Source organism: Serpula lacrymans (genome assembly GCF_000218685.1).
Source record: "Serpula lacrymans var. lacrymans S7.9 unplaced genomic scaffold SERLAscaffold_13, whole genome shotgun sequence".
Taxonomy (NCBI): Eukaryota; Fungi; Basidiomycota; class Agaricomycetes; order Boletales; family Serpulaceae; genus Serpula; species Serpula lacrymans.
The window spans coordinates 1,123,447-1,146,728 of NW_006763302.1; the positions used below are offsets into that span (position 1 = coordinate 1,123,447).

General features: G+C 44.2%; 4 protein-coding genes across 4 annotated transcripts; 2 read left to right on the forward strand and 2 right to left on the reverse strand.

Annotated features, from left to right (window-relative positions):
• Positions 1-1,243: 1,243 nt before the first annotated feature.
• On the reverse strand, positions 1,244-2,527 carry SERLADRAFT_442135 (uncharacterized protein; the record flags this gene model as incomplete). Its single annotated transcript, XM_007322693.1, has 3 exons — positions 1,244-1,728; positions 1,790-2,203; positions 2,230-2,527. 3 exons carry the CDS (start codon positions 2,525-2,527, stop codon positions 1,244-1,246), a joined length of 1,197 nt encoding a protein of 398 aa, XP_007322755.1.
• Positions 2,528-6,789: 4,262 nt separating this feature from the next.
• On the forward strand, positions 6,790-7,471 carry SERLADRAFT_442137 (uncharacterized protein; the record flags this gene model as incomplete). The annotated part of the gene is made up of 2 exons (XM_007322694.1): positions 6,790-7,158; positions 7,247-7,471. The coding sequence occupies 2 exons, from the start codon at positions 6,790-6,792 to the stop codon at positions 7,469-7,471; spliced, it is 594 nt and encodes a 197-aa protein (XP_007322756.1).
• Positions 7,472-10,982: 3,511 nt separating this feature from the next.
• On the reverse strand, positions 10,983-12,422 carry SERLADRAFT_477272 (uncharacterized protein; the record flags this gene model as incomplete). The annotated part of the gene is made up of 2 exons (XM_007322695.1): positions 10,983-11,943; positions 11,995-12,422. The coding sequence occupies 2 exons, from the start codon at positions 12,346-12,348 to the stop codon at positions 11,050-11,052; spliced, it is 1,248 nt and encodes a 415-aa protein (XP_007322757.1).
• Positions 12,423-13,331: 909 nt separating this feature from the next.
• On the forward strand, positions 13,332-14,061 carry SERLADRAFT_399999 (uncharacterized protein; the record flags this gene model as incomplete). The annotated part of the gene is made up of 5 exons (XM_007322696.1): positions 13,332-13,367; positions 13,422-13,551; positions 13,620-13,762; positions 13,899-13,939; positions 13,993-14,061. Coding segments are annotated over 3 exons (178 nt in total), but the record flags the coding sequence as incomplete, so codon positions are not given.
• Positions 14,062-23,282: the final 9,221 nt, after the last annotated feature.

Sequence of the window (23,282 nt, forward strand, 5' to 3'; positions counted from 1 at the left end):
CTTTATCAAAAAAAAAGACGGTAAACTCCGACCCGTACAAGATTATTGAAAGTTAAACGAAATCACCATCAAAAACAGATATCCACTACCTCTGATTAATGAACTTGTAGACAAACTCAGAGGCGCCAAATACTTCATAAAACTGGATATCAGATGGGGATACAATAACATTCGAATCAAGGAAGGAGACGAACACAAAGCTGCTTTCAAAACCAATCGCGGCTTGTTCAAACCGTTAGTTATGTTCTTTGGATTGACAAATTCTCCAGCAACGTTCCAAACCATGGTGAATTCAATATTCAAAGACCTAATTGATGAAGGAAAGGTAGTGATCTATCTAGACAATATCATGATCTTCACAAAAACAATCGAAGAACACCGAGCAATGACGCAACGTGTACTTCAAATTCTTAGAGAACATCACCTATATCTAAAACCGGAAAAATGTGATTTTGAAGAAACAGAAACAGAATATCTGGGACTAATTATCTCGGAAAACAAAATCCGCATGGACCCGGTGAAAGTGAAAGGAATTCTAGATTGGCCGGAATGTACAACAAAGAAACAAGTACAAGCCTTTTTAGGATTTGTAAACTTCTATAGGAGATTTATCGAAGGATTTGGATCAATAGCAAAACCCTTACTAAACTAACCGGTAAAGAAGAGTTTGTATGGGGTAAAGAACAAAAAAAAGCATTTGAAGAGATTAAAAAGAGAATCAGTTCAACCCCCGTATTAGCACTCCCGACCAATGATGGTCAATACCGAGTAGAAGCGGATAGTAGCGATTATGTTCTAGGAGCTGTTACGCACGAAGTGCTTAACAAAGTCTGAGGGTTTGTCGAGGTTTTATAAAGAGACTTATCTGAAGACAAGTTCGAGAGTGTAGTTCTGAGTGGAGGTTTTCCAACGAGAGTTGGTCTTCTTCTGAGTAGAAGTCTGATCTTGGGAGTCTAGCTTTGTAAGCGTAAACTGTGTAGAATCGTATTAGAGAATACTACTACTTGTTACATGGTATTTATAATGAAAAGGAATTGGTGATAGGAGTTAGGTCCTATCTAGGGCAGGTCCGTCTGTTGAGGACTAAGTACTATAATAGGTACTGTGAATGCGAGAGGAATGGAAGTGTACGTGAAGGAAATGAGTCATTGGTCCGATGGTATAACCGATGAGTAAAAAGAAATGAGTAGTCCTTAAATGTCCAATAGAGATCGTAACATTACCCCCTTACTTGCTCTGAGTTTCACCAAAATTTGGTACCTTCGCTGTCCATATTGTAACTGTCATTGTAGCTGACATCTCCATGTAATCCTTCCATCAGGATCCTATCCTCGTCTTCCCTGCGGATGGGACACCAATTGAAACTATGTCCCGGTGCACGACGGTCACAGTCGGGACAATAGTAGGCTTCGCAATAGTATGTGCGATGATCACTCCAACTGCAGTTTTGGCAGTATGGAGTGTTGTTACGAACACCTTTGTGGTATCTTTGTTGGGTATTAGAAGAGGTGTCGGATTGGGGAGTGGTTGGATCATCATCTCCCAGGTCGTACGTTCCTGCATAGAACTGATCAATCATGGCTGCATCGTCATCTACATTGATTGGGTTAGAGGGAGAGCCAGTCTCAGGCCTGTGCATTGTGCCAGGCGGACTGTCTTTCTGTCCCTTTGACATATGAGACTGCAATTTCAATGGAGTTCTGGCGGCGGGGATCTGGAGTATCACCTCTTGCCGGCCGTGTCAGGCTCCTCGTCGGTTTGTCAGGCTCCGGGTTTGGGTGTTTGGCACTGGTCGAGGTGGAGATGATGGGGGAGATGGTGGTTTTGGGTTCGACCCAATGGAACGGGGACTGGAGTGGTTCGACCTTTGTGAGATCAGGTTGGTTGGGACGGTGGGAATATATTTTTCCTCCGACGGGATGGGTGGAGGTCGACGGGTGATGATGTGGTAAGTGCGCTCCAGGGTAACACTGGTCTGGTCTGGGTGTGACGAGGACCGGAGGGACAAACCGGGCGGAGGAGTACTCGTACAACCATCTCACTCTATCCGCGTGCGAGCTTCGTTTAGCAATGTCCTCCCGCCTGATTCCAAATATTCCTTTGCCGAGTCCATCTGCCCATTCAAGGAGCTCATCCTCAAGCGTTGTTCCAAAGACTCCAAAACTAACTTTTCCATCCAGAGTGCCCGACAGATACTCAAGTCCTAACTCTTGAGCTGCAAATGCTCACTTTCCAACGAATGTATTGAGTCTATGGCTTTTAGGAGTTTGTCAGCTATGAGGTCTATGGCAAGGAAGGTATGCATGGAAGAAAGAGCGTAATACGCATGGGGGCAGCGTTTTTCGGTCTCATAAAAGAGATAGGTATAGGTGACTTTTGCTGACATTAGCTCTATGGTATCAGCGATGTCGGCTTCGTTGTGTCGTTGCCCACAGGCAAAAGACACTCGTTCGTTGGCTAGCAGGTCGGCGTCGCCGGGTATCGAGTAGGTGGTGATAGGGAAGCCGGTGGAGTTAGAAGTAGACATGTTTTTGTGTTGAGAGACAGAGGCTTGTTGGAAGTGGGGTGATTGTCTCTTCAACGCAGCTTGTGGTCCTTTTTATAGGCTTCCAGTATCTCCACAGCATTGGTTAAGTGTTCTTCCGGTGTCAATGATGAGAACTGCTGTTAGAAAACCACACACAAAACAAACTAACACACAATCCTCCCAGATTCCACGGAACTTGTTTATGGGCTTTGCCTCCTAGAACAGTGGAGTGGTCTGGTTGTTCGTGGGGTGGTACGTATAAAAATCCTTCAAAGTAGAACCCAGAGATGTATGGGTGTGGGTTTTGAGGAGGAGGGATAGTTGGAATATAGAAAGATAGGGGGCTTTGTGGTGAGTATAGACAAGCACTACCTTGCTAATTGTAGCACAAAGTAGGTTTGAGAATGACAAGGATGACAAGGTGACAAGGTTCCCAGTGATAGCAGCTCCTGATGCACAGACTGTAGTGCTCAGAAAGACTCTAATTGAAAGGGATGGCAATGACTTCAAAAGTTGGAAGTGACGGTGACAGCAATTAACAGTGGTAGCAGTGGGAAGTGTTGTGACTACACTGGATCACAAGTAGAAGAGTAGTGAACTTGAGATTAAAGAAGAAGTCTGGATTGGAGTTCTTTGTTGTTGTTACAAGGTAAAATACAGGGGTTTATATAGTGAAAAAAAAGGTAGGCTATGCACAGTATAGCTGCGCAAAAAGAATGAGAAAGAACATGAAGGAAGGAATGTACGCTGACAAATCCTGCGTAGATAGTACAGGATAAGATTGTCAAAAAAGGAAAAGAAAGGGATAGAACAATGAATGCTATGTAAGTAATGTCACAGGTTTGTACAGCCATAAAAGAAAGTCCAAATAGCAAAAAGAGAGCAAGAAAATTGTGATGTCATGAGAAGATGCAGTAAAAAAAGGCAAAGGCAAAACACTATCAGTATCAACACAGTTCCTTTATTGTCAGTCAGGCATTCTAAAAAAATATGTGTCCATAAAAATGATTCAAAAATCAAAAATAATTGCACTGTAGCCACCGGTCCACCACCTAGTCCAAATCTGACAGTTCCATGGCCTTACCAATGGATTGGTTGTGTTGGACCACCTGATCAAATGAGGGAGGGAGAGGAGTAGTTCCAATTTGGAACAAGTGAGTCCCAGGCAGCGTATGGTAGGTGTAGCTGTAGTGAAGACAATGGACAAAAGATAAGTGTACCCAAGTGAATGGGACAGCAATGAACATGGGCGACGCAAGGGGATAAACCTTCTCCAGCTCAAAAACTACCCACCCACGCTCCAACCAGGCAAGACGAGCGACCAATGTTTTGATAGTATGTGATGGCAGATCGACATCATGAAGATGGACCTGTTGCCCTATTTGGACCAGCCACCAGGGCTTTACTGATATCAGCAGTGGCACGTGGTAGTCAACGGATTGGCAATGGAAGCGGATAGGAAGTGGTGACATCAGAAATGGTGGGGGTACAAATAATATGAGGAGGAGGAGGGTGGAGGTGATGAAAAAGTGGATTAGAATGGGGATCCAGAAATGACCATCAGGTGAGAATAAAAAGGAGAGGAAGGGGCCCATGGTGGGGCTAGGCAAAGGAAGGGGAGTAAGGGAAACAACAAAAGCGAGGGCGCAATGCAATGTGTAGCCAGTGGCGACGCAAAAATTTGCCGAAATGCCGAAACACGGAAAGTACCGGATGGAAAAGCAAAGGTGAGCATGACTGGATTGCCTGATAGAGGTGGTGCTGATCAGCCACAAGTTCGAAACAGGCAATATTAATTACTATTCCACGTGGTACTGTGCCTGTGTGGCGCAAAGGCAAGTCTTTTTGAATATTCGCTTCATTATTGACACCTGTCCATGCTACCAATCAATTTTGGTGCATGACAACGGCTGGTGGACCGATGAAGGACTCATTTACTTCAAAGGTCGTATGTATGTCCCAAAAGACCAAAAACTCAGAGAAACGATCATAAGAGACAACCACAATTCCCCAATAGCTGGTCACCCAGGCCGGTATAAAACAAAGGAATAAATTACCCGATCGTATTGGTGGCCATACATGGATAAAAACATCCAAGAATACATAACCGGTTGCGAAACGTGTCAACGCACAAAAACAGATCATCAGAAAAAAGTAGCACCGTTACATCCGAATGAGATCCCAAGCCGCCCCTGGCAAATCATATCGACGGATCTTATCGGACCGCTACCAGAATCCAAAGGGTATAATACTATTATGGTGGTCGTAGATCGATTCTCCAAAATGATTAGGATCATGCCTACTCATGCCGAGTTAAACTCAGAAGGAGTAGCAAGATTATTCAGAGACAACATTTTCAAACTCCATGGATTACCCGATAAGATCATATTGGACCGAGGAGTACAGTTCGTCTCAAACTTCATGAAGGATCTCTATACAATGCTAGGTATAAAAGGAAACCCATCCACTGTTTATCACCCACAAACCAATGGCCAAACAGAAAGAATCAATCAAGAGATAGACCAATATCTCAGAATCTTTGTTAACCATAAGCAAGATGATTGGGCAGACTGGCTACCATTAGCAGAGTTCTCCTATAATAATAAAGAACACTCAGCTAGTGGCTTTAGTCCTTTTTATTTAAACAACGGGCAACACCCAAAAATAGTAGAAAAGAGTGAAAGTGCGGAAGAATTTGTAGAGAGGATGAAAGAAACAAGAGAAGAAGCAGAGAAATCTCTGGCAAAGGCAGCCGAGATTATGAAGAAATCATACGATAAGACAAAAAAGGAAAGTCTTGAGTATGAACCAGGAGACAAGGTTTACGTAGAAGCTGAACATATCACAACTGATCAGCCATCAAAGAAATTGGATGACAAACAACACGGACCATTTGTAGTCGAAAAAAAAACCGGTCCGGCAGCCTACAAATTAAAGCTGCCCGGAAGATGGAAAAATGTATACCCGGTATTCAATGAAAAAATCCTACATCCTTATAAAGAACCAACTTTTTTGGGACAATAAAAACCCAAACCTCCACCTCCTGCAGAAGTAAACAGACAAAGAGAATACGAAGTAGAAAAAATACTTGACTCATGATTGAAACTGTAACGACCAAGAGTTAGTTACTCTGGCGCACACAGGAACACACTATATAAAAGAGGAAGTTGGGGAGTGGTTACCCCTTAGGCTGCAGTGAGTTAGTTGTGCTAGACAACAGGAGGACTCGCTGAGGAGTCTCCTGGATCTATTGGGGTATTTATACTACTACAGGTTTGTTTGTACATGTATACTATACAGTTGCAAATAAAGTTTAAAGTCCGCTTGTCTATCATGTGACCGGTCACATGGTGAGCCTAGACTTTTGGTCAGGTGATGTGTCACGTGACTTGGTCATGTGATTTATAAAAAGTCGAAAATGTAAAGTAAAGTAAATGGTCACATGACTGATCATGTGACTTGGAAAATGAAAAGTTAAAGTACAAAAAGTGAAGCGTAAGTAGGTGCTGGTTATGTCTATTGTAACAGAAACGTGACAAGTTAGAATATTTGGTACATTGGAAAGGATACGGAAAAGAAGAACGAACATGGGAGCCTGAGCAAAACGTCAAAAACTTGCCAGAATTAGTCAAAGATTTCCACGATCATTTCCCATCCGCTCCACGCCGAATAAATATCTCACTTCATTACAAAACATTCGACAACTTTACTGAACCATCTCACAATCGTAAAATATTCAATTGGGAAAATGGCAAATTGGAACCAACCTTTCAGGACGAAAGTCCTAAAGGGGGGGTAATGTCACGATCCCTCTCTCTCACACCTGACACTTCACCTTTTCTCTCAAACTCAGACGTCGAGACTCTTATCTCTCCTTATCTTATCACATAGCTTTTTCCTTTATCTATATCTTATCTCATCACGTGACTTTAAGTCATGTGATTACTTACAAATCATCTTACCAAGCTACATGCTACATCCTCCTGTCTATCAGTCAGCGCCTCATGGCTGACATGAGTTTTTACATATATAAGTAGATACTCAACGATGTACATACCTTAGCTTTTGATTTAGTCTTTATACAACCTGTTCAACTACCTGCTTGCAATTGACGTTGAGTTTGCCTGGTTTCTTCCAGTAGTGCAGCTCAGTTGTTATAAAAATATACTGGCAATGCATTCAAAAATCAACTCCGAGGAGATGGTGTCATCCAAAAAACTACAGCTGCAGATACTCCGGAACAAAATGGCATTGCAGAACACATGAATCAGACATTGGCTACATTAGCAACCACTATGCTCCATGATTCCAAGCTCCCAAAGTCATTTTGGGTAGATGTCATGCAAACAGCTGCATATATCACAGCATGCAGCCCAGCATTAGGACTCCATGGAAAGACCCCATATGAAATACTATTTAAAAGGAGAGTTGATCCAACTTTGTTTCGCCTTTTCAGATGCCAAGTATATGCCTTGATTCCGAAAGACAAAAGGCAAGGGAAGTTTTACTCCAAGGGGCACAAAGCCATAATGATTGGCTACACACATGGAAAGCAAGCCTACAAACTCCTAGACACTGAAAAACAAACTGTGTTTTCCAGTTGGCATGTTATATTCAATGAATCCGGAAAGGTATAAAAGGATGATACTGCTCCCTGGAACACAAACACTAGCACAGATCAGTGGGAGGGACTCATTCCAGAGAATGCTCACTATCCAGACCAAAAAACATTGGAAGAGGATGATCCTGACCCTCGGATCCGAGATCCAAATGAATGATCCTGACCCTCGGATCCGAGATCCAAATGAATGGCAAATGGAACCACATTTCCAAGGAGATGTTCCACAAGCAATAGAACCATATCAGCATGAAGATAATCCGAGAGCAGTGGGAGCACCTGATCAGCTAAGACACCCTCCACAACAGTCTTTACAACCAAAGTAGAGTCACAGTCAGTGGGAGGACAGCCCCTCAACATACAGCCAGCTGATGTGGAAAAAGTCCGAATACAGCCAGCTGATGTGGAAAAAGTCCGAATACAGCTAGACAGCCTGTTCATTGGATTAGCTTCTGGAAGGCATACAACACCTCTAAGGAGTTATTCAACGCCTCCGAGGAGTGATTCAACACCTTCAGGAGTGAGTGGGGCAACAAATACACAAATGCGTCTACTCCCTGGAGTACCTGCATAAGTTCCTAAAAGAGCAGTCATGCCTGCTGAAGTCCTAGGAGTACGCAGAAGCAGTTGCCAGACCCGTCCTGCAGACAAAAACCGAGATTATCAAAGGACTCTAGATGAGGAACAGTCTCGAAAAGAGCAGCATAACAACTCCATGGAGAAACCTAACAATCCTGAGGTTCATGAAGAAACATCTGATACAGAGGAGACATTCTTTGCTGGAATAGCAAGTACTGGTCCATCTAACACAGACCTTCCAAGGACACTAAAGGAAGCCTTATCACGTCTGGATGGAGAATTATGGAAGTCTGCCTTGGAGGAGGAACTCCTAAGTCTCAATACTAATGCGGTATATGACACTGTTCCACTTCCGAAGGGAGTAAAACCCATCACATCAAAACCTGTGTTCCGGATCAAGTTTGATCAAAATGGAAACATTGAGAGATACAAACTCCGGATTGTTGCACGAGGTTTTACTCAAAGGGAGGGGATTGATTACCAGGAGGTTTTTGCTCCGGTTGCAAACTTAGAGTCAATCCAAATTATTCTAGCCCTGGCAGCAAAGTACGACCTAGAACTTGATCAAATGGATATATCCACAGCTTATCTCAATGGAGAACTTGGAGAAAAACTGTACATGCTTCCTCCAGGGGGTGTTCCTATCCAACCTGGATACTGCTGGAGGTTGAAAAAATCCATCTACAGATTAAAACAAGCTGGTCATACATAGAACAAAACCTTTGACCGCAAGCTCCAGGAGCTCAGTTTCACAAGACTAAATGCAGGAACATGACCCTATGTATTTTGGGACAACAAACAAATATGCTTTGTTGTTGTCTATGTAGATGACCTCCTCCTAGGAGCTTCATCCCGAAAATTCATGGATATCACAAAAGCCAAACTCGAATCCATATTCAAAATGCGGGACCTTGGAGAAGCAAAATACATCCTCATAATAGAAATCCAACGTGATCGTTCAAACACAACAATATCCCTATTGCAACGCCAATACATTGACACAGTCCTAGAGCGTACTGGAATGAAGAACTGCAAACCAGTATGGACACCAATAGCCCATGGATCAAAACTCCTTGCAAATGCTCCAGGGGAAGATATTATGCAACACGAGATGCATATTGAAGGATGTCAAGTGTCATACCTCTCAATTGTAGGCTCCCTCATGTATGCCATGCTCGGAACCCGCCCAGACATTGCCTACATTGTTGGAATACTAAACAGGCATAGCTCAGCTCCAAGGAGCCATCACTGGAAAGCTGCAAAACGTGTCCTCCGATATCTGAAAGCAACCAGGGACATGGAACTACAATATGATGGCACAGATGTCTCCATGGACATGGATTTCTATGGATATTCAGATGCAGATTGGTCTGGAGACCCAGACACGTCTTGATCAACATCAGGGTTTGTCTTTATCACCATCCGAGGAGCAATCTCCTGGACAAGCAAAAGACAAAGCATGGTTGCTTTATCCTCCACAGAGTCAGAGTACATTGGATTGAGCAATGCTGGACAACACCTTGCATGGCTTCAGACATTTTTTGAAGAAATTGGACATGCTCAAAATAGACCTACAACATTGCACTGTGACAATCAAGCAGCTATCATTCTTATATGAGATCCACAGTTCTGTGCTCACACAAAATATATTCAACGGAAATATCATTTCATCTGAGATGACTTAGTATCAAAGGGAGAGGCAGTAATCAGATATGTTCCTACAGGAGATATGGTTACAGACATTCTCACTAAACCCCTCACTCATGAAAAACACTGGAAATTCTCTAAAGCCATGGGACTACGGTTGCACTCGAGTAGGAGTGACAAAACTGGATAAACCTGGTCTCTGCCGAAGCAGCCATTGTTCTTCTAGGAGCACAATTATACTCCTAGGAGTCATTATACTGTAGCGAGTAGCACCTCCGACTATAAGTAGTAGGGGGTTTAGTATAGGAATACCTCAGTCGTTTCTATAGCCTCTTGGGCAGCGGCTGAGGTATAGGGGGTTTAGTATAGGAATACCTCAGTCGTTTCTATAGCCTCTTGGGCAGCGGCTGAGGTATGTTACATTACATTTATTAGAGATCACCTTAAACTAACATCTATTGTAGTTTCACTTAGTGTTATTAGCACCATGGTTGGATGAAACACCTTGATCTGCGATGGCATTGGTTGAGAGATGTTGTTGACTCTGGGAAGATTGCTCCTACCTTTGTTCCCACTGCTGAAATGCCTGCAGACTTGTTGACCAAGGCTCTTGCCAAGCCTAAAGTAGAAGCGTTCAGGAAGATGATGGTAGATCAGGGGGGAGCTGATGCTTGGGAGGTGCAGCATCAGGGAGGAGTGTTACTTTGTGCTACCTATATATTTTCATTCCTTTCTCTATCTATTCTTCTATCATTCACTATTGATTGTGTTCTCTATTATTTCGTCTTTGTGGCTGCTTTGTTTACCTTTGTTTACAAAACTTCGGACAGTACTGCAGAGTCCAATGCTTCCTATTCTCTAGTTACCCACATTGGACTCTAGGTACTGTATACCTGTCATACTCTCTAATAATCCAGTTACTCACATTGGACTCTAGTTCCAGTCCCTGATTGCTCTCAGCAAGTGGCTAGACACTTCCTTCAAGCTTTGTTCTTAATAGCTGTCACACTCAGCGCACTGGCATTCCCTGATGCTAGTATCAGCCTCATATTCCTCCCGTTCTTTGCAATTCCTATCCAGTCAGGTGTGGGTGCTATTATAGCCTTGGATGCTATTGGTATATTGCGTGGTTGGAAGTAAGAGATTGTATTGCTACTGCTTTGATTTTGTTTTGCTGATCTCTGGCTCTGGTACAGGATGTTTGATCATTGTGCGCATTTGAGCGGCGCGACTTTTGGAGTGTTGTACTATTTGTATGGACCACAATGGTGGGATTTTATGAGGATTATCCACGATCCTACGGAGGAAGAAAAAGAAAAGTCGGAAGCATAGATGGCCATTTTTCATTGTCAGTATCCTCTCTACTCAATACTATTAATTATTGTTAGGTACTACTACACGTGCACCACAAGAATATAAAGATGATTCAATGCATCACTATACTCTTGGATTATCTGCAAGTAACTACGTCAGATTAAAATGAGAAGTCTTACAGCTCGTTCAAGCTTTTAGCAGCCTATTCCATTGCACTTGTAATATCAAACCTGTGCGAGAACTAGAAGTCATGTTATCCCTCCCAACTGCATATTCTGTGAAAGTCCGGTGAAAATGAGTGGGTGACAAATGTAATGCGATTTTGGGAGCTATGGTACAAAAGGTCTTGAAAGGATATAACAAACTACTTCAGCTGAGCCTCCAACTGCTCGAACTGATAATCATCATGCGCCTTGCTCATAACGGCGTGCGCACGAACCTCGGCATGCCACTTATTATTTTCATTGAGCGCGGCTGGGTATCTGTCCTCTCCTTCCTTCCCAGCCCAATCGAAATCAACGAGAAACCCTTGCTCCTTGGAAGAAACAACATTCGTGTCACGCAGGTCTCCGAACACAAACCTATTCTCGTGCAAGAGCTTTAGTGCCCTTTTAACATCCCTCAAGACAGCTTCGGGAACAGGTTTGGGCCTTGAACTGTTTCGCAGTCGCCAGATTGATGCACCGTCTTCGAGATGGTCCATGACGACCATAAAAAGGCCCCCGATGATTGGCTCGCACCAGTGGAGCTTTGGGGCCAGTTTGGCATCGGATAAGAGGCGGTGGGCTGCTTTACCGTATCGACTCGCAAACTTGACGACAACCTCGGTAGCACCATCAGGGGTAGCAGCGTCACCAAGGGTAGCCCGGTACAGCGCGGTGGTCCCAACTTCCAGGTCTGCCAAGCTGGTCGAAACGTGCTCGCCGGTTCGCAAGAGGACACCGTGGTAGGTCAGGCACGGCAATGCATTTCCAGAGACTGAGGTTGGGTCAGGGTAGATTGCCGCAATAGTTACGTGGTTGCCCTGAACTGCGCGGTAGTGCGCTGCCAGTGCCGCTCGACACGATGAAAGGCACCTGAAGATTCGAGCCGCATGGATGATGTTCTCGGACAAGTGAAATCCGGGGGTGATATTGAAGGCGACTAGCCTGGATGCGTAGATAGAGCCAACACAGACAGCCACACCAATCTCGATCCGATTTCCCGAGAGACCGAGAAGCAAGACAGGGAAATTGCAGGATCCTTGAAAGTGCGCAAGCTAGAAAGAACACTTCAACGGAGATACGAACGTGGATGCGTGCTGCCGCACCTGGGGGTCCGACACAATCTTGCTGTAGTCGGCAAGACTTTGAACAAAAGGATCTCCGCCAATACCAGGGGCATTTTTCAGCTTCAGGATTGTGACAGGGAACTCACCTTGCCACCAACTCGCATCAGGCTGGATGTTCCCCACCCGGTCAAGCCTTTCCTCCCACTGACCAGGCTCCCCCATTAAGTGGTCGACGTGCTGCCGAATGGCGTTCCGGCGACTGTCCTCATTGTGATAAGACATGATTGTACTGCTGAGGAAGCTAGACGCGTGGCTGACATCATGTTCGGTCACCTCGAGGTCGCCAAGCTCGGCGAGGGCCCGTTGTAGGTGCGCAAGTGGCGGGCTGAACATGGCGGCTGGGACTTGATCGAGGCACACAGGATGGCCATCGGCATTGAGGAACTTTGCCAATGCATCAGCGCTCCTTACAACTGCAGATGGGGAGGGGCTGGATGATAGTTTGGCGAACTGCTTGCCGAGCTCTGCAAAATTCATGAGGATTGAACAAGTGACAAGTGGGTGGACTCGTACTTTTCTTAATCTGTATCCGAGACCGTGCTTGAGGATCGTCAACAAAGTCAAGTAGCTCCTTGGCTGAAACGGGGTGAGGGGGCTAGGGAGGGGTATGGAAACACATGAAAAAACGCACTCTCAGCATTGGCAACAATGATATGAAGAGTATCATTTGGCAGGGCTTCGGTGAACACGTCTTTAATGTTACGTAGAACACTGAGCTTGGCTGCCTCTGGCTGGATGCGAAGCCACTGAATGACACGGTCTGTCAGATCCACCTCGGGCTCTATCTTGACATCCGCCTATCCAGGGTCAGTCATTTGGCATCGTAGACTAGGTGGCAGACGCACCTTGTACAACACAAGGTCCCTCAGTGGGACATCATAGTCAACCTCCTCCTTGAGCCGCTTGTGGAACTCCCGCAACAGCAAATCGACTTTGAGATTGCCCTCAAAAATGATTTGCGTGAAAAACGGTGGCTCCACCGGAAAGTAGCAGCTGAGGTTGAGCTTCATGGTTCACCTGTTTGGTTACAGCTGAAGTCAGATCGATAGGCTAGTCTAGTCCGAAATAACGGTGGCGTGCGGGAGGTGCCCCTTCGGTACCAATAGAACATTAATTTCTTCTCGCCTCCTGCACGCCAAATGAAACTCAGACAGCTTAGCAATTCAACCAACCGAGAGCTTATCACTGTGGTCAGCATCATGTCAAGACAGTTGAATGTACAATACATAGTAGATCAATAATACATACAGTCTAGTTCCTCTACATGAGTGAGAATCAAACCCCCTCTCAAACACCTCGCAAGTCACCCCAAACAGCTCCATCCTTGATGCCATTCAAGATTCTAAGTGGACCTTGGCTCAGTTTTTAGATTGGTTGTTACGTATGAAAGAGATGCGGGGTATAACCTGTATGGACAGCGAATCACCCAGGTTGTACAAGCTTTTCTCGATGGGACGTCTTCCCCAACCCTTGGTTACATCGTTGGCCAGATGTACAAGCGAGCCCAAGAGGCTCCATACAAGCCGAACAATCCATCTTGTGATGTGTTCATTTGATCCTTACATCAGTTATACTGAGATCAGAAATGGAGAGCAAGGACTTACCGCCTGGGCTGTCAATCACGTAGCCCACATCATGCATGACAGATTCACCCATATGATATTGCATGATGCTGGGCTCCATCTACGTGCATGTCCTCAGCAAGAGAACACCCAACAATGCCATGGCCCTCATATCACAACACAAGCTATCAAGAACTTTAGCTATCAAAACCTACAAAACATTGCTGAAGAACATGCACCTGTTACATGTTGAGTGAGTATTCACGAGAATCATCTTGATGCAAGGCCAGTGAAGGACAAGTGGGGGTAGTAAGGACTTACTGTCTTTTGCAGCTTGTAAGACAAAGCAGCAGAATATATGGCTTTTACTGACATATTAGCTCTAGGGTACAGTGGATGTACTTCTGACACTCACCTTTATCCTGTTAAACCAAGCCAACTTCCCAGCTCTGTGTTGAGCCCTCTATTTTTTTGCCACCAAGGCCCACTGTTTGATATTTCCGGTTGATTCACTGGGGCAATCCGTAGCATATGACACAGTGTACAAAGCACCCACTGGCCTATGAAATGCAGGCCAACTTGAAGGCTGCAATGCAACATGGTTTCGGGCACTTTTTTTCTGTTGTTGGAGGCAACGTCCAGGCCTTTGCCAGGCAGCGCAACTCCAGGATTGGGGGAGAAAGCCACTTGATCAAGGGCTTTGCGGGCACAGCAGTGGAGATGGAAGGCTGTGATCCAGCTGTGTTTTAATATAGAGGAATCAGTGAGACATCACAAACTTCAAGAGAGGAAAACACTTACCACAGATGTTATCCTCGAAGACTTGGACTTCCAGGGTCTTGCAGCTGCCTCAGCATTTCACTTCCTTGATGTCTTGATACAGTTTGTACATGGGCTGTAAGTCAATCAATCCAACCTGCGTGAAATATCAGCTGCTGTTGCAAAAAAACCCATTCCTCCAACATGGAAAACTAATGTCATCCCGCTGGCCACTAATAGCGCAGACGAGATGCAGGTTAGTGGGATAAAAGACACCATCCAGGATTTCTTGAAGACACAAATGAACCTTCATGACAAAACATTAGCAGACTGATTTGTTATATTTAGTTGCAATAGGAAAACTTTTGATCAAATATTAAGACTCAAAAAAGACCTATCAATCCATAATGGATACTTTGAGTCCATGCAGTCTGTTGTGCCCATGCTTGAACTATGGCACACAAAATGGACGGACCTCAGCTGGTGTCAATGATGAGAACTGTAGTTAGAAAACCACACACAAAACAAACTAATACACAATTCTCCCAGATTCCATGGAACTTGTGTATGGGCTTTGCCTCGTAGAACAGTGGAGTGGTCTGGTTGTTCCTGGGGTGGTACATATGACAATCCTTCAAAGTAAAACCCAGAGATGTATGGGTGTGGGTTTTGAGGAGGGGGGATAGTTGAATTATAGAGGATAGGGGCTTAGTTGATGAGTATGGACAAGCACTATCTTGCTAATCGTAGCACAAGGTAGGGTTGAGAACAACAAGATGACAGAGTGACAAGGTTCCCAGTGATAGCAGGCTCCTGATGCACAAACTGTAGTGCTCAGAAGGACTCTAATTGAAAGGGATGATAATCATTCTCAAAAGTGATGAGTGACGATGACAGCAGTTAACAGTGGTAACAATGGGAAGTGTTGTGACCACACTGGATCACAAGTAACAGAGTAGTGAACTTGAGATTAGAGAAGAAGTCTGGATTGGAGTTCTTGTTCTTTACAAGGTAAAATACAGGGGTTTATATAGTAAAAGAAAAGTAGGCTATGCACAGTATAGCTGTGCAAAAAGAATGAGAAAGAATATGAAGGAAAACATGTACACTGACAAATCCTGCGTAGGTAGTACAGGATAAGATTGTCAAAAAAAGGAAAAGAAAGGGATAGAACAATGAATGCTATGTAAGTAATGTCACAGGTTTGTACAGCCATAAAAGAAAGTCCAAATAGCAAAAAGAGAGCAAGAAAATTGTGATGTCATGAGAAGATGCAGTAAAAAAAGGCAAAGGCAAAAAAATATCAGTATTAACACAGTTCCTTTATTGTCAGTCAGGCATTCTAAAAAAATATGTGTTCATAAAAATGATTCAAAAATCAAAAATAATTGCACCGTAAATGAATGTTTTGCTGAAAAAAAAGAAACTGGAGCCACGCGAAACAATACCATTTGCCTTGGAATTGTAGGGAGAAATGCGAATATAAGGGATTTGGTAATGTTCCACAAGCTCTTTAAATGCTCCTTTGACTTCGCTTCCATTGTCTGTGACAACTTCTCCTATAGATCCATAGCAACAGATGATTTCTTCCCAGAAAAAGCAAGCAAGATTATGTGCAGATGCTTTCTTTAATGCTCTTCCTTCCGCAGCAAGTGACAGATCATCTCTTGCAGCAACAAGATATTGATATCCTCTAGCCTTTGGCATAAGCATAATGTTGACATAGACTTTGGTGAAGATTGTAGGAGGCAATGAGATGGTAAGTGGGACTTCACTTTTGCGTACACTTCAACTCTGGCATTCATGGCAGGTGCACACATGATGCTTGACATCCTGTAATATATGGGGCCAGTAAAAGTGCTCTCTGACTGTAGAGAATACACCATTGACTCCTCTGTGACCAAGCCTTTTGTGTGCTTCAGTAAGGATGTGAAGTCGAAGGTCAGGCTTAAAGATGACTTTGAGAGGAGGAGCAGAGTGACAACACTTGAACATGCTGTCTCCTTTCAAGAAGAATTGAAGTGATCGCTTGACAAAGTGCTTTTGGGCTTGAAGGGAGAAAAATATAGGCAGGTCCATAGTCTGAAGAAAGTGGAAGATTCAATGAAGGGCATCATACTGAGATGAATCACTGGTAAGGAATGAAGGGAGCGACATAGAGTGATATGGGAGAGGTCTGGCAAGATCAACTAGAAGGGCAATATCATCAAACCAATCTTCTGATTCTTGAGCATCTTCAAAGTCTTTCTCTGTTGGTTGACAGCGAGATAATGCATCAGGACCACAATGACGATCAGCAGGTATGTGAATGAGCTTGAAATCAAAGAGAAGAATGCCCTGAATCCAACAATTGATAGTGGCATTAGGCTGTGACTCACAGCCTTCCTTGCTTATCAATATCCCTCCGATGTATTCCCAGACATAGCATTGGATCATAACAATGGTCAGACCAAGAAAGGGAAGAGTTAAGAAAGTGGCCTGACCAATTAACTAACCAATAAGAAAAGAAAGAGAAAGTGGTCCGATCTATTGTATTTACTAATTACATGAGAGAAAGTATTGGTAAGAGGTGTACAATTGGCTGTATCAGTAAGCCCATGAGAAGGCGCTGACTCACAGCCTTCCTTGCTTATCAATATCCCTCCAATGTATTCCCAGACATAGCATTGGATTATTGCTATGTCATCTGGATATCTTCTCGAGGGTCTACAATGGTTCTCCTTCATTGTAAGTACAATAAAATGTGAGTATGAATGGAGAATAAGAAGAAAAAGGATAAAAGTAATAAAATTCCAGCTGTAATCTCTAGTCCAAGAGCAAGAGGAGTGACAGGGAATGAATTGGATAACCACGACATGATGGGAATGCAATAAGAAAAATTGATTCCTTACATTAGCTCCCCTTCTATAAGACTCGTGTCCTTATGAGTCCAGAAGTGGAACTCTGAAACTTGTTGGTAATCCAATCAAAAAGCATCGGAGATTTAGAAGTTGCGGTGTAATTTCTGTAAGGGCGGAAGTGAAGGGAAGCGGTGATAATATGAGGGGCGGCAGGGTTTTGTGGAATGTGGCGAGCAAGTCAGAGACGTGTGTAAGATTGGTGTCGGGTTCCCAAGTACGTTCTGAGACCGGATAACCATGCCAGTGGACCAAGTAGTCGAGTTTAGTTTCAGTTTGGTCGGTCTAGATGCAATTATACTTTCTACTTCATATTTGTCCACTCCTTCAACAATTTTGGGCAGTGGTTGTGAAAAAATTGGTTGGTTAGGGAATTCGGGAGTGTGATATGGCAATGGAATGGCTTCATTGAATACTGGATGAATGGACTTCCAGCTTTTCGGGATGTCAAGTTGGTAGGCGGAAGGTCCAACTTTTTGGGTGATTTTAAAAGGTGCAAAGTGTTTGTCGTCCAATTTCTTCATTGGTCTATCTGTCGTGATGTTGTGTCCTTCTAACCAGACCTTATTGCCAGTTTGATATTCTCAGGGTGGGGATCTCTTACGGTCGTAGTATCGTCTAAGATTGTTGTTTGCTAAAAAAAGGGAAGATTTCATGAGTTCATGGAGCTGTTTCGTCTGTTCACCAAACTCGGCCACCGATGCGGATCAAGGGGACAATATAATGGTGGTATTTGTTTGTGGGTGTAGTCCATAGTTTAAAAAAAAAGGTGTCTGATTTGTTGCAGTGTGGAGATGATTGTTGTATGTGCATTCGGCGATAGAAAGCCAATCTGCCCAATTGTTTTGTCTATGATTTACAAAAACATGGAGGTAGTGCTCAAGATCCTGGTTGATCCGTTCAGACTGTTCATCTGTTTGAGGGTGATAACCTGTGGAAAGGCCCGATATTATCCCCATCAAATCATAAAAGTCTTTTGTAAACTGTGACATAAATTGAGGACCTCGATCAGAGATGATCTTTTCAGGAATTCCATGGAGTCTTATTATGTTGTCTCCGAGCTGACGTGTGTAACTAGTAGAGTCAAGGGTGACAAAAGTGGGAACAAAATGGGCCATCTTGCTAAATTGGTCTACAAAAACCTGAACGGCAGTGTAGCCCTTAGACTCTGGTAGTGCGCCTATGAGGTTGGTGGTGATAACTTGCCAAGGTCAATCGGGTATCAGATTGGGATGTAGAGGGGCGTTAGGCTTTGTCCGGTGTACCTTGGTTTGTTGACAAGTCTCACATCCTCATACATATCATCTGATATCCGTGCAAAGACTCGGCCACCAGAGTTCTCGGTTCCCTCGTTCAAACATTGTTCTCTCTCCTGGATGTCCAGCAAAAGCTCCGTTGTGATAATCTTTCAATATTTGTGCACATAGTTCATGGTTTCAAGGGACATAGATGCAGTTAGTTAATGGGATTGGGTAGGAACTCATCACAGACTCTCTTTTGATCCAGATGATCCTATCCTTCATCTTCCAGGTATCCAACTTTTCTTTCAAATTCTTCCTTACTACGTTATCTTGTTCCTGGACGTTTCTGCGTATATCTGGTAGGTATCCTTTGTTGGTGTCAAGTACTTCAAAATGTACGTCCGGGAGGAGTGTCAGCTTTAGTGTTCTGATCTCCTTTGATGTGCTCCATTTTGAAGTTGTAGTCTGCAAGCTGAGAAGACCACCGTGCTGTCATGCACCAAAGTTGATTGGTGGCATGGACAGGTGTCAATAACGAAGCGGATATTCAAAAAGACTTGCCTTTGCGCCACACAGGCACAGTGCCACGTGGAATAGCAATCTAGTCACGCTCACCTTTGCTTTCCATTTCGTACTTTTGGCATTTTGGCATTTTGGCAAATTTTTGCGTTGCCACTGGCTACACATTGCATTGCGCCCTTGTTTTTGTTGTTTCCCTTACTCCCCTTCCTCTTCTTTTTATTCTCACTTGATGGTTGTTTCTGGATCCCCATTCTAATCCACTTTTTCATCACCTCCACCCTCCTCCTCCTTCTCTTATTTGCACCCCCACTATTTCTGATGTCATCACTTCCTATCCGCTTCCGTCGCCAATCCGTTGACTACCACGTGCCACTGCTGATATCAGCAAAGCCCCGGCGGCCAGTCCAAATAGGGCAACAGGTCCATCTTCATGACATCAATCTGCCATCATATACTATCAAAACATCGGCCGCTCATCTTGCCTGGTTGGAGCGTGGGTGGGTAGTTTTTGAGCTGGAGAAGGTTTATCCTCTTGCATTGCCCATGTTCATTGCTGTCCCATTCACTTGGGTACACTTATCTTTTGTCCATTGTCTTCACTACAGCTACACCTACCACACGCTGCCTGGGACTCACTTGTTCCAAATTGGAACTACTCCTCTCCCTTCCTCATTTGATCAGGTGGTCCAACACAACCAATCCATTGGTAAGGCCATGGAACTGTCAGATTTGGACTAGGTGGTGGACCGGTGGCTCCAGTTTCTTTTTCTTCAGCAGAACATTCATTTACAGTGCAATTATTTTTGATTTTTGAATCATTTTTATGGACACATATTTTTTTAGAATGCCTGACTGACAATAAAGGAACTGTGTTGATACTGATAGTGTTTTGCCTTGCCCTTTTTTTACTGCATCTTCTCATGACATCACAATTTTCTTGCTCTCTTTTTGCTATTTGGACTTTCTTTTATGGCTGTACAAACCTGTGACATTACTTACATAGCATTCATTGTTCTATCCCTTTCTTTTCCTTTTTTGACAATCTTATCCTGTACTACCTATGCAGGATTTGTCAGCGTATATTCCTTCCTTCATGTTCGTTCTCATTCTTTTTGCACAGCTATACTGTGCATAGCCTACTTTTCTTTTACTATATAAACCCCTGTATTTTACCTTGTAAAGAACAGGAACTCCAATCCAGACTTCTTCTCTAATCTCAAGTTCACTACTCTGCTACTTGTGATCCAGTGTGGTCACAACACTTCCCATTGTTACCACTGTTAACTGCTGTCATCGTCACTCATCACTTTTGAGAATGATTATCATCCCTTTCAATTAGAGTCCTTCTGAGCACTACAGTTTGTGCATCAGGAGCCTGCTATCACTGGGAAGCTTGTCACCCCGTTATCTTGTTGTTCTCAAACCTACCTTGTGCTACAATTAGCAAGGTAGTGCTCGTCTATACTCATCACAAAGCCCCTATCTTTCTGTAACAACCAAGAGTGATCTACTCTGGCGCACACAAAACACACTAAAGTGAAGATGAAGTTTGGGGAGTGGTTACCCCTTGAGCTGCAGTGAGTTAGTTGGTATACAACAGGAGGACTCGCTGAGGAGTCTCCTGGATCTATTGGGGTATATATACTACTACAGGTTTGTTTGTACATGTGTACTATACAGTTGATAAAGGCAGTGGCTTGATGATGTCATAGGGCCTAGCCCGTATGGCCAGCTCCACTGCGTGAGAGAGTTAAGTCCAAAAATAAAAGGAAGGCAACGCGGTGCGAGAAAGGGAAGTGCCGCGTGGCAATTAAGGTATAAAGTTAAAGTGGAGAATAAAAGGAAAAGGAGATGTCCGGAAATTGTGTTATCGTAACACTACCCCCCTTCTAAGGCTCGACTTCCAGGCGAGACCAAATACCGGAGGTAGTAGTAAAATGTTTGGGCATCGGTTGGAAAAGAGAATTACAAAGTTTCAAATCCATGCCTCTAAGCTTCCTGGGAGCTGCGGGATTCTTGGAATAAAATTCGCAAACAGCATTGCGGGAGTTTTCCAGATGGGTTTCTGGTTCCCACGTTCTGTCCTCGTCTCCATAGCCCTTCCATAGGACTAGGAACTCTAATTTTCCACGCTTCAAGCGTGCATCTACCACTCGTTCGACTTCGAACTCTTCTTCACCTTCCTGGGTGACTACTACCGGTCTGGGCCGGTCTACGCGCTGTCCCGGCAGCGGTCCCTTGTAGGGTTTCACACGGCTAATGTTAACCGTGGGTACCACCCTCATTCTTTTTGGGAGTTCCAGCTCCAACGCATTAGGTTTGACTTCCTTAATCCGGTAAGGGCCAATCCACTTTTCGGTCAGTTTTCTAGACTGCCGGTCTTTCAATTTTAAGTGGTCGGTGTCTAACCAAACCAGGTCGCCAACCTTGTAGTCAGGGGCCTTAGAGCGTCTACGCTCTGCCCTGTCTTTCATCTGCTGTGCAGTTCTAAATAGCGCCTTGCGCGTTTTGTCTAGGACAGACTTCATGTCTTTTGCCATGTTCTCGGCAGCCTCGTTCTTGCTTTTGCCAGGCTCTACACCCATTCTAGGGAGGTACGATCTAGTAACCTCGAATGGTGCCTTGCCTGTAGCCGACGACTGTTTAATATTGTAAGAGAACTGGGCTATCTTCAGCCACTTGGCCCAATCCGTCTGCCTGTCATTAATAAATATACGGAGATATTGTTTCAACTCCTGGTTGAGTCTCTCCGTTTGTCCATTGGTTTGCGGATGGAATGCCGTTGATAATTTAGGTTTGATGCCCAGCATCCGGCATAATTCTTTCGTAAATTCGCTAGCGAATTGCGGTCCTCTATCGGAGATTACCGTCTCTGGTAACCCATGGATGGACCATACAAAATTTTTAAATAAGTCTGCCGTACCGGCGGCGGTGATGGTTTTATTGGTGGGTATGAATACCACTTCTTTGGAGAAGCGGTCTACTACCACCATTACCGAATCGTACCAGTTTGACTCGGGCAGATCCGTCGTGAAGTCCACCAATATATCATGCCAGGGGCCAGCTGGTATCGGGTTCGGCATTAGTTTACCGGCCGGCGGTTGGTGAGAGTTCTTGGCCATGGCGCATCTTAGACAGGATTTTACGTATTCTTGTACGTCTTTGACCATGCCAGGCCACATGTAGTTTCTGGAGATCAACTCCATCGTTCGTTGCCATCCAGGGTGCCCAGCCACTGGAGTGTTGTGATGTCTATCTATTGCCTTGATCCTTGCGGACTCAGGCACATATATTTTGTTTTTGAAATGAAAGAGCCCGTCTTTCCATAAATAATTTTCATTGCCGTCAAGGCGCGCCTTTTCCTCTGAGGAGATGTCTTTCCTGAAGACTTCTAGAAGATCAGAATCTTGCCCGATTCTAACATTGGCGACCCTTGATTGGTCTATCAAGGTGACACCTTTGTTGTCATCTTGAATGCCGTTGGCATGGTCCTCTCTTCTAGATAAAGTGTCCGCTTTCCCCATTGAGCTTCCAGGCTTATGAATTAATTTATAATTAAACCTTGACAAGTACACCGCATAGCGGGCCTGTCTTCGGTTCAAGTCTCGGGCCGTCATGAAGTACTCTAGGTTTTTATGATCGGTCCAAATTTCAAATTGGTGCCTAGCACCTTCTAAGTAGTGCCGCCAGTGCTTTAAAGCTCTAATGATGGCCAGCATCTCTTTGTCATAAATTTGATAGTTGCGCTCTGTAGGCGACAAACTATGCGATAAATAGGCACAAGGCCTCCAAAGATTGTCAGGGCATTTGATTGATAAAACAGCCCCAGTGGCGAAGTCAGAAGAGTCAGTTTCTAGCCGGAACTCTTTGTCTAACTCAGGAAATGCCAATATGGGCGCTGTTGTAAATGCCTGTTTAAGCTTATCAAAAGCTTCTTGTTCTTTGGCGCCCCAATGCCAAACAATGTCCTGTTTTGTGAGATCGTTCAACGGTCTCGTGATTTTCGCGAAGTCTTTGATAAACCTTCAGTAGAAATTGCCTAGGCCAAGGAAGGCCCTAACTCCTTTGACGCGAGTAGGTTCTGGCCATTCCAAAATAGCTTGAACTTTCTCAGGGTTCATCTGATTCCGTTCTGGCCTATGATCATACCGAGGAAGTCTACTTCCTTCACTTTAAAGTTACATTTTTTGGGTTTGACGAATAGGTCCCGTTCCTGTAAGCGTCGAAGGACTTCTTGCACGATCTGGTCGTGCTCAGCCTCATCGTCCGACTTCGTAAATATTAAT